Genomic DNA, 14,296 nt, shown 5'->3' with positions numbered 1-14,296 from the left:
GTATAACACGATTTTATTGCGCTTTAATATCTTAATTTTGATATAGTAAATGATTGAAAAAGATTTCATTCCGTCGACTCAATGACATTTCCATTTGCATAATGACAGCTCGTACCGAAGTAAAATTTGCCGAGGGCTGATTCAAACGCGATTTCCATACTAAATTCAAACGTGTTTTAAAAATAGTTCCAGGGCACGAAAAATTATGAAACTTTGGATTTTGGCTCAGTTGTTAACGTAGAATCAGAATAGGGCTCATTCATTTATTTCATAACGCTGAAATTGGCCATTTTGGACACCCACCCACCCCCTTGTAACGCTTTTCGTATGAATGTTATTCAATTTTTGTATGGACCGTAACATCGTCAGGACACCCACCCACCCCCTCTAGCGTTATGAAATTTGTGAATGGGCCCATATCTCGCATAACTTCTGATCTCGCCCTAAAAGCCATTGGTAACCATGTGTGTAACTCATTGTTTCTGAGCATTTGAATGGATTTTCATGTTATTTAACAACGCTATAGGGAAGAAAGGATTATTATCTACCTGCCCGTGATGTTGGTTTGGATGCTTATTCTTTCATTTGCTCAGAAACAACGAGCTACACAAGTGGCTACCAATGGCTTTTAGGGCGTTATCTCAGAGTATGCGAGATATGTAAAAAACAGGATACCCCTAAACAAGCCAATAAGCCATTTTACGAAGCCTGGTCAAATGACAGGAGACCTGGGATTTTTCAATCATCGTCGTCAGTTTTCGCGATGATGATGGTTGATGACTGTGCGCATCTCTAGCGTAGCTTTTCATCCAGGCGAAAACTTAAATGGAGAAAAATTATTAAAATATTTCTGATCACAAAAGTGCTTTTTTATGTGCAATATGGGTAACGAAGAGGTAGCAGATACAATAACTAGGTGTAATGTTGCAGTAACGAACATTTTTGGATCTCATTTTTGTCATTTTCTCCATGTCCACGTTTAGTAAGATGAGGCGTTGTTGAAAATCATGCTGGATTTAGTCCCCGGTCACCTGTCAATTGACGCCGTTGCGGCGATCAGCTGTTCCGAAACGTCTCGTAAAATGGCTCATTGGCGAAACATTTTGTTTCGTTAACTTTGGGATCACCCTAAAGCAAAATTTGACGAACCTGCACTGATATGTTTTGTTTTGACATCAGATGTCTTTTTCTTATTGGAATTTATTTTAATGGCGTCCGCGAAACGAAAACAAATCGGTCGCGATTTCGTGTAGTCGCGAGTATTATTCAAAAATAGTGGTGAAAATTGTGCTTATTTTGGGTGAAACTAGCGTAGAAAGTTTGCTGCTCGGCCATGGCGTCCAGTCAGCGTGCATTTGCCTCGAAACTGACCAAGTAAGAATCCTGTTTTGATTGTTTTTCCTGTGGATGATTTGGAAGTGAAATTTTCTCGGCTCAGGGGGGATGGGTCTACGCCCTAATTTTCGCTTTTTGCTGAAATCGATTGACTTTTCTTCATTGTTACAATTTGTTTACGTTTTTTAGGCACAATTCGTCGGACATCCGTAAAAATGTGGCCAACTACCAGCTGCTGTCCAAGAGCGACAGCAGTTCCGTCTGTTCGTCGTCGATTTCTTTGTGTGAGTTGGTGGAACCGATCGATTATGAGGAATTCCTTACGCAGCATACGAACATGCTGATCCGGGATCCTTTGAGGGCCATGTTGGACTTTCCGGTGAATGACGTGCAGGTGAAGGTGGTCCCGAGGAAGATTCGCACCCTGGAGCATGTGGTTCCGAAGGAGGATTTGGGGGAGTTGCCTTTGCATGTCCAGCATTGTGTGGATTGTTATACGAGACCGTGGAAAGTGGTGGAATTTGCCCAGAGGAATTATTCCAGTTCGTGCAACAGCCGGGAAAGGGTGGACAAAGGAGCACTGAGTCCCAGTTCGTATCAGCAGGAGTTCGAAATCGATCGGGACTTTTTCGGATGTGCTTCACTGGAGGAATCGGTAACTTCCACGACTTTGTATGCGAGTGAAAGTTGTACTCCGAGTAGCCGGCAGTCGATTGCCAGTTTGTCCTCGGTTTCAACCTGTACGGATACCCTGACACCCAGGGGATCGTGGGCTTCCTTTGATCTGAGAAGTTCCGTAAATGATCCGTTGATTCCGGGTTTGCTGGACAGAGTCGCCCCGGAAACAATTGATCAGGGAAATGAAGCTAAAAGGTTGGAGGAAAGACAGCAAGCGCTGTTCAGTTTATATCCGGAAGGGGATCCGGAAGATGCAATCGAGAAACGCCTCCCAGCGGAGATACCCATGGAACACTTGGGCAATCGAATCCACGTCAAGTGTTTGCAGTTAAAGCTTGAGCTAGAAGTAGAACCGATCTTTGCCTCGATGGCTATTTATGACGCCAAGGAGCGCAAGAAGATATCGGAGAACTTTTATTTCGACATGAACTCGGAGTCGTTGAGGCGGATGTTGGTTTCCCACGTTCCGTTTGCGGACATTAGCACTCAAGCAAGGGAAGCTATTTTCGATATTACGAATCCCAGCAATGAGCTTTACTTGGTAATTCGCTTGGAGAAGGTGCTTCAGGGCGATATCAAGGATTCGGTTGAGCCCTACTTGAAGGAAGATAAGGATAAGTATCGTGATAAGGCAAAATCGAATGCGGCAGACTTTTGCGATCGGTTAGGCAAATATCGAATGCCTTTTGCTTGGACGGGGATATATCTAACTAATATTTTCAATGGCGATAATCCCGAGAACGATAAAGACCGGGAAAGTATGAGCTCTGCTTCCAGTTCCAACAGTCTGGACAGGAAGTCGTCTACAAGCAGTTTCGATCAATTCCGCAAAAGAGCCACTGATATGGGAACCCTAACCAGGCGAGGATCTCTGGAAAGAAAGATGGAAAAACGAAGATCGTGGTCTCCGGACGATTTTGCCAACAGCGTCGAGACATTCCGACCCATTTCGATAACGGTCAACAGTTTCTTCAAACAGGAATCCGATAAAATGAAAGACGAAGAATTATACAAGTTCCTACCGGAATTGAAGCGCCCTGGAGCTCTGATGAAAAAGCACAAATGCATCCCGGGGTCCATCAAGATAGAAATCTCCCCAATTCCTGAAGACCTCAAATGTGCCCTCACCCCAGAACTGGCAAAGATCGATCCCTACCCGAACGATCACACGCGACCAACGAAAGAAATCCTCGAATTCCCTTCCACGCCGATCCTGAATCCACATTATAGCTATCGCAACATACTCTTCGTATCACCGAAAGAACTGAATTTCTCGACCCGTGCCGGCTCCGCTCGAAATATCGCCGTTCGTGTCCAGCTAATGTCCGGCGAGCGCCAATTCGACGCCCTTCCAGCAATTTTCGGTAAAAGTTCCTGCCCGGAATACACAGCGGAAGCCTTCACCGCCGTCAACTATCACAACAAGCAACCAACTTTCTACGATGAGATCAAAATCGCACTCCCCGCAAATCTGAAACAAAACCACCATATCCTGTTCACCCTGTTCCACGTGTCCTGCCAAAAGAAACCACAAGAAATCCAACCCACCATCGAAACACCCGTTGGCTACACATGGCTCCCGGTCCTGAAAGATGGTCACCTCAACGTCGGAGAATTCAACCTCCCAGTCATGGTGGAAGAACCCCCCGACAACTATTCCTTCATCCCACCGGACGTCCAACTCCCGGGAACCAAATGGCTCGATAACCATCGCCCGGTCTTCTCCGTCACGATCGACGCGGTCACTTCAGTCCACGCCCTGGACGACTACCTGGACAAGTTTATCTACCTTTGCGAGTGCCTGGATCTGCGGAAGGTTCCCCCGCGAATCGGCGAGGGGAATATGGAGCGGGAGTTCAAGAGAACGCTGCAGGAGCTGCAGAGTGCCGACCAGGAGAAGCTGGTCAAGAATTTGCAGGTCATTCTGGACAAGCTGATCGAGCTGCTGGTGACGACGTACCGGATCGGAGGGGAGGCCCTCTCGCTCGGGCAAACCATATTCGAGACGATTTGTCAGATTTCGGATAAGATATTTGTGAGTATTTTTTGGAATTTTAATTAAATATTTAGTGACGGACAAGCAAGACCACCTCATCAAAATTTCCTGTAATCGCTCATTTGCTAACTTGGCATAAAGACTTGATTTTGGATGAAGTGGAGGGGTTAGAAATGCAGCTTTCTAAATTTTACATCTATTTTTCACTACACACAAATTGTATGAGAGCCAAGAAGGAGGCCGATTTTCTACGATATATCTACTCAATATACTCAATGCAAAACTCCCTGGTCTTGGGATTATAGGGTAACCAATATATTTTGGACCCCCTTGGCCATTTTCCTGCAAATTTCCCAGTTTAAATCGAAAGACCAACTCAATTTGCATGCCATTTGGGAAGATAGGACTACTCCGCACTTGCATCAACCATTTGTACAAAGAAAATGTGTTTATTTTATCTGAAATAAATTTATTTAATCGTTGCATCCATGCAACCGTTACAACACGTTACACACAGAAATTGGAGCCGTCAGAAATTTATCAAATGTAAACAAAAACTTTTTTCAAATTTCTGGACAAAAAGCGTAGAATTTCTTCGGTTTTCCATTGTCGATCGATTGATTAGACTATGGGTAAGCATATTATACATCCAGTGTCATGGACTTTGTCGCCAAACGATAAAAAAATGCCGGGGGTCCAAAATGTAATGGTGTGTCCAAAATAATGAAAAACATTGCTTCACAATTCAATTATTTTCGTTTTTTTTTGGATCCTACATGACCGTTTGGGCATTTTAATTTCGTAGAGGAAGTTTTTCTCTACATTTTGACATGTTCCTTGACTTGGTTACGCTGTGCAATTAATTAATTGGGACACAAAACTAAAACCACTTCCTTAGGGGGTCCAAAATACGACCGTTACCCTATATTGCAATATACTAACCCGCATTGCAGGGTATGATTGTGACTCATAAACATGTTTGATGAATAAGACCTGAATAAGTTTCTCTTAAGCTTATTTCAGCTTAATAAACTATTGTTCAGTAACTAATGTTACTTAGGAATCCACCCTCAGTTTGTAATCTTCTCACCAGCTTCAAATTATTTGCCATTGCAATGCATTGTCTTGAAAATAATTCTACAACTCTAATCAACATTACAAACACAGCGATCAAATATCCAAAATGATCGCTCCCGGGAGAATAGCTAGGGTAACGGTCGTATTTTGGACCCCCTAAGGAAGTGGTTTTAGTTTTGTGTCCCAATTAATTAATTGCACAGCGTAACCAAGTCAAGGAACATGTCAAAATAGCATAGCATAGCATAGCATAGCATAGACTGACTGTACATGTCAATGGTTGCTACTCCGTGATTGATCAGAACTGGTAATAATTGCACTGCGATCCAAATGAACAAGGGATGGGAGTTTCCGCTTACTCTCGGAGTGCAATTCTAGCAGATCTAATATTATTGATCAATAACGGCGCCGGCCAAGTCCTTACAGTCAGTTGGGATAGGAAAGGAATGTTAGGGTGTAATGATTGTTGCTTCTAAAGACCGAGAATACCTCTGCATCTCCACAATCACCACGGGAAGGGTGTTTATTAGTGGAAAAGGAAAAGATCTGGGAGTCACCTTTGGTCGGTGATGCGATCCATGGATAAGGAGGAAAAATACGATTTATACCTTAAGCTAGTTTTTAGTTTTGTCTCAAAAAGTTTTTGGTAGAAGATTTAAAATAAACGTCAACATCTATAATGTCGAACCATTCAAAAGAAGTTTTTATTAATGGCGAAAAGAGAAAAATATATGCGTTTATTTTAAATTATATGAAACAGGAATAATGCCGACACTTTTAGTGACGAACCATACATAGTTTGTTTGAAAATTACATTAAAGTATTATTGAACATTTATGCCTCAAGAAGAAAAGTCTTTGGTAGAAGTTTTAAAATAAACCTCGACATTCATAATGTCGAACAATTCAAAAAATATTTTAAGTAAAGTCAAAAATTTTATATGTATATTAGAATTGTATAAAACAGGCATAATGCCGACACTTGTAGTGACGAATCATACAAAGTTTGATTGAATATTACAAAAAAAGTAACGCTTTCATGAAAAAATGTGTTATCATAAGCATGAAACGAGCTCACCAGTTGGTAATCCATCCTCGACTGAACACGAATATCTTTTCGCACTCACACAGCGCGAACAGCAAAACTTCTCGGCGCCCCGAAAACGAACCGTCCTGCTTGGGCTCTCCAAAACACTGCCCAGCAAAACCCGCGAAACGGAAACCAAACTCCCGGCGTCTCGAAAACGAAGCGTCCCGCTTGGGCCCTCCAAAACACTGCCCAGCAAAGCCCGCGAAACGGAAACCAAAACGTCTCGAAAACGAAGCGTCTTGTTTGGGCTTTCCAAAACACTGCCGTGCTGGGCACGCGAAACAAAAAACCAAACTCCCGGCGTCTCGAAAACGAAGCGTCTTGCTTGGGCTTTCCAAAACACTGCCCAGCAAAACCCGCGAAACGAAAACCAAACTCCCGGCGTCCCGAAAAAACGAAGCGTCTTGCTTGGGCTTTCCAAAACACTCCCAAGTCAAGGAACATGTCAAAATGTAGAGAAAAACTTCCTCTACGAAATTAAAATGCCCAAACGGTCATGTAGGATCCAAAAAAAAACGAAAATAATTGAATTGTGAAGCAATGTTTTTCATTATTTTGGACACACCATTACATTTTGGACCCCCGGCATTTTTTTATCGTTTGGCGACAAAGTCCATGACACTGGATGTATAATATGCTTACCTATAGTCTAATCAATCGATCGACAATGGAAAACCGAAGAAATTCTACGCTTTTTGTCCAGAAATTTGAAAAAAGTTTTTGTTTACATTTGATAAATTTCTGACGGCTCCAATTTCTGTGTGTAACGTGTTGTAACGGTTGCATGGATGCACCGATTAAATAAATTTATTTCAGATAAAATAAACACATTTTCTTTGTACAAATGGTTGATGCAAGTGCGGAGTAGTCCTATCTTCCCAAATGGCATGCAAATTGAGTTGGTCTTTCGATTTAAACTGGGAAATTTGCAGGAAAATGGCCAAGGGGGTCCAAAATATATAGGGGTCCAAAATATATTGGTTACCCTACTAACCCGCATTGCAGGGTATCACTGAACCAAGGAATCATGTCCGATTTATCTGAAAACACATATAGTTTTTTCCATGTAGTTTTTCACATGACGTTCATTAATATATCACATAAACAGTGTCGAGATGGTTTTGATTGGATTTATCTGATGGAACACATACCTTTGATGTGATAAATATATACGAATTATGGGATTCTGTCAATGAATTTCATGTAAAATTCAGATGATAATAATTGATTTGATTAATAATTTCCATGTGATATTATAATACATTTGAAATGAACTTTTTTTGTTCCACAAAATTTAACAAACAAAATGTTTGAATTTCGAAACAATTTATTGATAATTTATCCGCTTTTGCTCCTAAACTCTCATTACATTGTTTTCATTGAAATAAGGGTTCAACCAGAAAATAATGTTCTACATTATGAACGTATTCGGTGGACTACCAAATTTATCACCAGTGTTGTGTTTCCTGATTGTTGATTTGCTGCACCAGTAACTTAAGCGATGAAGTCTCAGAACTGCGGCTTTTCTGTAATTTTTAAATACAAAATATTAATTTTACTCCAATCAGTTTTTTTTTCTAAGCATTCAACTTACATTTCGACATCCAAAATTCCAATCCACGTCGCTTTAACAAGATGAACCCGAAATTTTCAATAAAATTCTGAAATGCATTCTAAAAGATAATTGTGCTTAGTTATTTGGCATTATACGAAATTTACACTAAAAAGCTTACCATGAAATCTCCGAGAATCCCAAATCTGCGAAGAGTGGATCAAAACGATGCGCCATCTTGAAACTCTGCTATAAGTTTTCACATGTGCACATCACATAGACTTTATCGGGTAACATCCATAACACTTGGTCATGTATAATATACCGGTATAACAGATAAATATTATTAGTTATCATATTGATTTTTACGTGTTTTGTACATAAAATTTAATGGATACATATAAGATGAATGTGAATTCGATAATCGTAGAAGTATGTGACGTTTTTAATACTATCTATGATATTTCTTCGTTCAGTGGGAATGCCATTAGGCGCCGTCCACAATTTACGTAACGCTCTAGGGGGAGGGGGAGTAAGCTCAAGCGTTACGGTAACACACAAATTTTTAATTTTTCTTGGTTTTGGTTGGTTTGACTTTATTAACGAGATTTTCAGCCCTGGGCTAGTTCATCTCGGGACCAACGGCTTTACTTCCCTTCCGAAAGAAGTCGTCACTATAACTTTTTACGTCATAAGTGACTATGTCGGGGGATGGGATTCGATCCCAGGTCCTCGGCGTGAGAGGCGAGTGTTCTAACCACTACACCAGGTCCGTCCCCCCCAATTTTTCTTACAAAAAGCGTTACGAAAGGGGGGGGGGGTCGAAAATTGTCAAATTTGAGCGTTACGTAATAAATGGACACTGCCAGTTGTAATCTGCTACGAGGTTTTTCGAGATTGGGCCCGTGCACCGAGTTGCGGATAGGATCAAAGGGCGATCATTAGCATACACTTTAATAATAGACAAAATGCTATTCCTTGACTAGGTAATGTTATGTGATCTCCTATGGTGTTGTAGTACACTCCAACCTCTTTTTACGACCGTTTTTTACCGACGGTTCGTTTTACGGCCACTTTTTTGCGACCGAAATTCAGATTAACGACCGTTTTCATAAATGATTAATATCTTAAAAAGTATTCAAAATAGAGGATCATGATGTTTAGCAAAATTGTTCAGTCGTTCAAGGGCTAGCATATGGTGGTCATTGAATTGCGGAATACTGTCACTAGGTGGCGCTAGTAAGCATCAAAATTTTGTTTTGCGGATATCTCAGGATCCTGACCACTTAGAAAGATGGCGTCTTCGGCAAAGTTGTTCAGTAGCTCAAGGACTATCATTATTATAGCCAAGAGATTCGAGATTTTGCCAGAGATCGCAGTAGGCTGTGCGCGCGGATGGATGTGTTTCGCTTTTGCTGTCACGTTTAATCTCGGTTCCTCATTTTTTTTTCTGATTCGGCACGTGTGAATAGTGGCGCTTTGCCACCCGGAAATTGTGAGAAGAAAGCGTTAATTTACGAATATGATTATTTAGATTTTGCGTCATTAACAAGTACGCCCGGATGAAAATTGAATTGTCTGGTGGTGCTATGCCACCCGGCAAATAATGTGCAGAACGTTGATATGTGAAGTGACAACAAATGCTTGTGAAAACATGGAACGTTCATGAGAACGGAATTCTGCATAAGGTTTAAGTGTTTTTTTTTCTGTGCCGGACTTTAATTTTATGAAGAATACTTCAGGTTGTGTTCCACGATTGCCGAAGCCGCGGGGTAAATTTCGCGTTCCTGTGAGAATTTTCTTCTTTTCTCCGAGCGTAGAACGAGGTTGTTCGATAACTTAGCGATGAATTTTATAGGGACTTCGAAGTAGAAATTCGATGAGGTTGTACGGGTTGTACGATTACTGTTTGATTGCGTGTGTGCGTTGCTTGCTAAAGCGAGTGGGGGAGTAAAAAAATCAGGATCAATCATGCTCAATAAGCATTGTGCGTTGAGCGGTAATCGAAGAGTAGTGCGGATCGCGTCGTGTTTGATCTCTCGAGTGTTTAGCTAACTCTTGCGGGGGTGAGCACAAGAGCGGCTTCCATAAGTCAGCGATGGAAAGATCAACAAACTGGTGAGATCGTTCTTAATTATAAAACCTTTTGAAATCATTAAATACGTGCCAGAGTCGAAAATTTAATTTTCGATTCGGGAAGTGTGAACTCATTTTAGATATCCATTTGATATCTAGGTGTTTTCATGCGGGGCTTGCTGTAGTGAAAACGACCTCAGAATGTGTGTGTATGAACAGCCATTCTTGAAATGGGTCGTTGGAATTGCAGTAGAGCTATCACCTTCCACCACCAGGGCTAAAGTTGTCTGCATCTATATAGACATGTAAGTGTCTCGATAAATAGATGCAAACAAATTTCTTCCATAAAAGCACTGCCGGTCAGTGGGCGGTGGATTGTAAAAACACACACACACACACACACACACACACACACACACACACACACACACACACATCGCCGAACCGACCTCGGCACCCAACCGGTAGGTAAGCTTGATCCACCGTCGGGGACAAGACCGAGTAGATCGTGGAAAAGCCCCGGAAATTGTAGGCTTCGTGGCCGTGCGGTTAGCGGCGTCAGTCGTTTAGGCATATTGTGCCATGAAGTGTGGGTTCGATTCCCACTCCAGTCGGTGGAAACTTTTCGTCAAACGAAAAATTCATCATTGGGCTACTGGGTGTTTCGTGTTGTCCGTTGCCTAATGTTTGTGATTGTTCAGTCTGTGCAGCCTTGAGCTAAAGACGGTGTAAATTGTCTTGCCAAATTGGTCGTCAGGGCACCTGTGAACCGGAAGTCATCCACCAACCGGAATCGCAGGATCGACCTTGGCACCTATCCGGGCAGCATCGGTACCGGAAGAACTTCCACCTCCGGGGAAGTCTTCGTCGGGGTAGGGTAGATTCACCGCCGGGGACTATCCGAATAATGCGCGAGAACCTGGAGTGCTAAATGGCATGCGTCCAGCACCGAGAGAACTTCCTTCGTCAGGGAGTTTCTGGCACCCATGGTATCGTGAGCCGAATGGCTGAATATGGCATGAATATGGCATGTTTAGATCACAAACTAGGAATACTAACAAATTATTAATGGGAGCCGAAGGGCTCAGCATGGCATGGATTAGGAACTAACAAATTAATGATGGAGCCGAAGGGCTTAATGAAGGGTGCGCGTAGCATGTGTCGCCTCTTCTTCGAAGTAATACCGCAAGGTGGTGCCGGAGAAGAATTTTTTACGGTGACGGTGTACCTAGGAGACTGTTTTTTAGTGGGTAGGCGCCCCATTGCGAATCCCACACAGTGCCAAACCATACACTGTGGCATGAGCATGAACAAATACAGGCCAGTCTTGAGAAGATTTTTTTAACTCCTAGAGATGCATGAAAAAAAAAAAAAAAAAACACACACACACACACACACACACACACACACACACACACACACACACACACACACACACACACACACACGGGTTGCAAAATGGTGAGTCGACAACCAGGAAGGAGCGTCCAACATAGCTCTGGTCCTCACAAGCCCCTACCTCACGCTTCCACGGGTCTAACGATGACAAAGACCGCCAGCTAAGGGTTGCGTACTTAGCTGGTAGTGCAACCTGGGCACTGTTGTCCTTCTGACATCAGCTAGAGTGAGGGGGTGCCAGGTGGGAGCTTGGGATTTTTACCCTTTCCAAGCGAAACTCATACATACAGCCGTATGGAATACCACCTTTGGTACTTCCTTCGGGAGGTGGCCGAGCGTCTGGTCCATCTGACCAGGGGCTCAAGCATGGTCTACCTAGGATGTGGCGGGGGTTCATCAGTGGGCTCTGGTGAATCTCTACAAAAAACCACAGATCTGCAAGTAGCCCTGAACAAGCGACCTGGTACCGCTTTCAAAGTATCTTAGCCCTCTGGAGTGCCAACCGGCACATCAGGATGGATGCCAGTAAAATCCTGATTATGGTATACTGGTCACGGCGCAGAACAACGGACAGGACACGGATTACGGATTACACACCACATTGCGACACAGAGCTGACAGTCGTGTTATTCTATTCCCCGAGTAAGGATGGGTGATACCAACTTGAAACGGCGAGTAGGCTAATGGTGCGATTGCCCCCGTCCCGGTAAAACCTTGGCAGGCCTCTGGATACGTTCGGATCCCGTCCATCTTAAGTGATGAGTACTAGGCTCGGATGACTAAACCCCGATCTACGCCGATCCGGCTCTGAACACGATTCTCATAAGGGATCGTGTCAACCCTTGCATGGCCTCCCTGCTTGCAAAGATAACCATGGGATCATGAAAGGCGACTACGTACGGCGGGAAATGATAGCGGCCCAGAGGGGGGACCCTGAAGAATGGAAGAGAGTATTATTGAGATCGAAGAAGGCGCGGCGAACCCTTTCGCTAAAGGTGGCTTAGTACGGTCACCACCATCGCAGCTAGGGCAACAGCAGCGCAATCAGGAGGAGCAGCAGGTACAGCGACAGCTTCAACAGCAGCAGCAGCAGCAGCCTCGAGAGCAGCAGCAACAGCTTCAGCAGCAGCAACAGGCTCAGGTCAGTGCATGGTCGAAGGTGCCAAAGCTACCGAGAGTTGTAGCAGCTAAGAAACTGGTGGACGAATTGCACGAGTTCGTCGATAAAAGAAGTAATGTGCACAAAGACATCAAGACTTTGGTGTTGAAGATCCAAGGAACCCTTGGACTAGCTGTCAAGGAATGGGCGGCCGTTGCACAGAAAGTGGAATCGACTGAGAAGGAGTTGTCGGCGGCCAAGACTGCCTTAGAAATAAGGCAAGTGCCGATTCAACAAACGGCGATGCCAATTACTTTTGCGAGGGAAACCAACGCAAAGAGGGACAAATCCCAGAGGACGGAGAGCGTGCCCTTCACACCGAAGAGGCCAAGAGCATCACCAGGAGATGCAAGACCGGGTGGTTCCAAGAAACACAAGGACACCCGCGTCAACGAGTCAGGCCCAGCGAACGCAGCAACCACCAAGGAAGGCAACGATACCCCATGGAAAATCGTCAAGGCAAAAAATCGGAAGACGAAAACCAAGAGCAGGTCCGAAAAACAAAGCCTCTTCAAGGGCCGGAAGAGAGGTGAGGCGCTTATAGTCAAGGCAAGCGATGACTCGTACGAGAAGGTTCTCCGTGCAATGCGGACAAACCCGGAGCTCGAACAGCTGGGTGCAGACGTGCGGAAAGTCAGGCGCACCCGCACCGGAGATATGATCCTGGAGCTAAAACGAGACCCGATGGCCAGCAGCTCTTCCTACAAAGAGCTCGCCGAGAAAGCCATGGGTAATACGGTAGAAGTGAGAGCCGTGTGTCCGGAGGCAGTCCTTGAATGCAAGAACTTGGACGCAATCTCTACGGACGACGATGTAAGGGTTGCCATGAAAGAGCAGTGCATGCTAGGAGAAGTGCAGATGCAGATCCGCATAAGGAAGGGGCCATCCGGAATGCTAATAGCATCAATTAGGCTTCCGATTGAAGCGGCCGTCAAGGCACTTAAAACGGAGAAGATTAAAGTAGGCTGGTCGGTATGTCCACTGAGCGTCTCTCAGAAACCGGAAGCATGCTATAGATGCCACGAGTACGGCCATCTGGCTAGATTCTGCAAGGGGCCGGACAGAGGTAATTTATGCAGAAGGTGCGGAGAAGAAGGCCACAAGGCGCAAGCCTGCCGGAAGCCTCCAAAGTGCATGATCTGCGCTAACGGAGATAATAACAACCACGTTACAGGAGGCCTGCGATGCCCGGCCTTCATGAAGGCGACTGCTACCAAACCACAGTGGAGGTAATTCAAATTAACCTCAACCACTGTGACACAGCACAACACTTGCTGAGGCAATCTGTGGCGGAGTACAAGTGCGATGTGGCTATCATCTCGGAGCCATACCGTGTCCCGGCCGGCGATGGGAACTGGATAGCAGACAACGCAAAATCAGTGGCGATATGGACGGTGGGAAGATATCCTTTCCAGGAAGTGGTACATCGTGCAGATGAAGGCTTTGTTATAGCCAAAATTAACGGAGTCTTCTTCTGTAGCTGCTACGCACCCCCGCGATGGTCTATTGACCAGTTCAACGAGATGCTCGACAAGCTGACTGAAGAGCTCACAGACCGCAGACCAGTCGTCATAGCCGGCGATTTCAACGCGTGGGCCATAGAATGGGGCAGTCGCTTCACCAACTCAAGAGGGAGCAGTCTACTGGAGGCCTTGGCAAGGCTAAACGTCGATGTTGCCAACGATGGTACCACCAGCACATACCGTCGGGATGGTCGAGAGTCAATTATTGACGTAACTTTCTGTAGCCCTGGGCTGTCAGGAAGTTTGAACTGGCGAGTGAGTGAGGAGTATACGCACAGTGACCACCAAGCGCTTCGGTACAATATTGGTAGCGGACGGCAGTTGGAAGCACGTGCGATCCCTTCGAAAGAGCGGAGGTGGAAAACGTCGCAGTTTGACAAGGAGGTGTTTGTTGAGGCGTTGAGACTGGAGCG

General features: G+C 44.5%; 1 protein-coding gene across 1 annotated transcript in view; it reads left to right on the top strand.

Moving 5' to 3' along the window:
- The first annotated feature begins 1,189 nt into the window (after positions 1-1,189).
- LOC5574315 (dedicator of cytokinesis protein 7) overlaps positions 1,190-14,296 on the top strand; it is a 35,965-nt gene continuing 22,858 nt past the window's right edge. Inside the window, 2 exon segments of the mRNA XM_001655042.2 lie at positions 1,190-1,374; positions 1,525-4,048. Coding sequence (XP_001655092.2) covers positions 1,334-1,374; positions 1,525-4,048 — 2,565 coding nt within the window. The 5' untranslated portion in view covers positions 1,190-1,333.

The sequence above is a fragment of the Aedes aegypti genome, chromosome 2 (assembly GCF_002204515.2).
Source record: "Aedes aegypti strain LVP_AGWG chromosome 2, AaegL5.0 Primary Assembly, whole genome shotgun sequence".
Classification (NCBI taxonomy): domain Eukaryota; kingdom Metazoa; phylum Arthropoda; class Insecta; order Diptera; family Culicidae; genus Aedes; species Aedes aegypti.
This window is presented reverse-complemented; position numbering and strand designations above follow the sequence as displayed.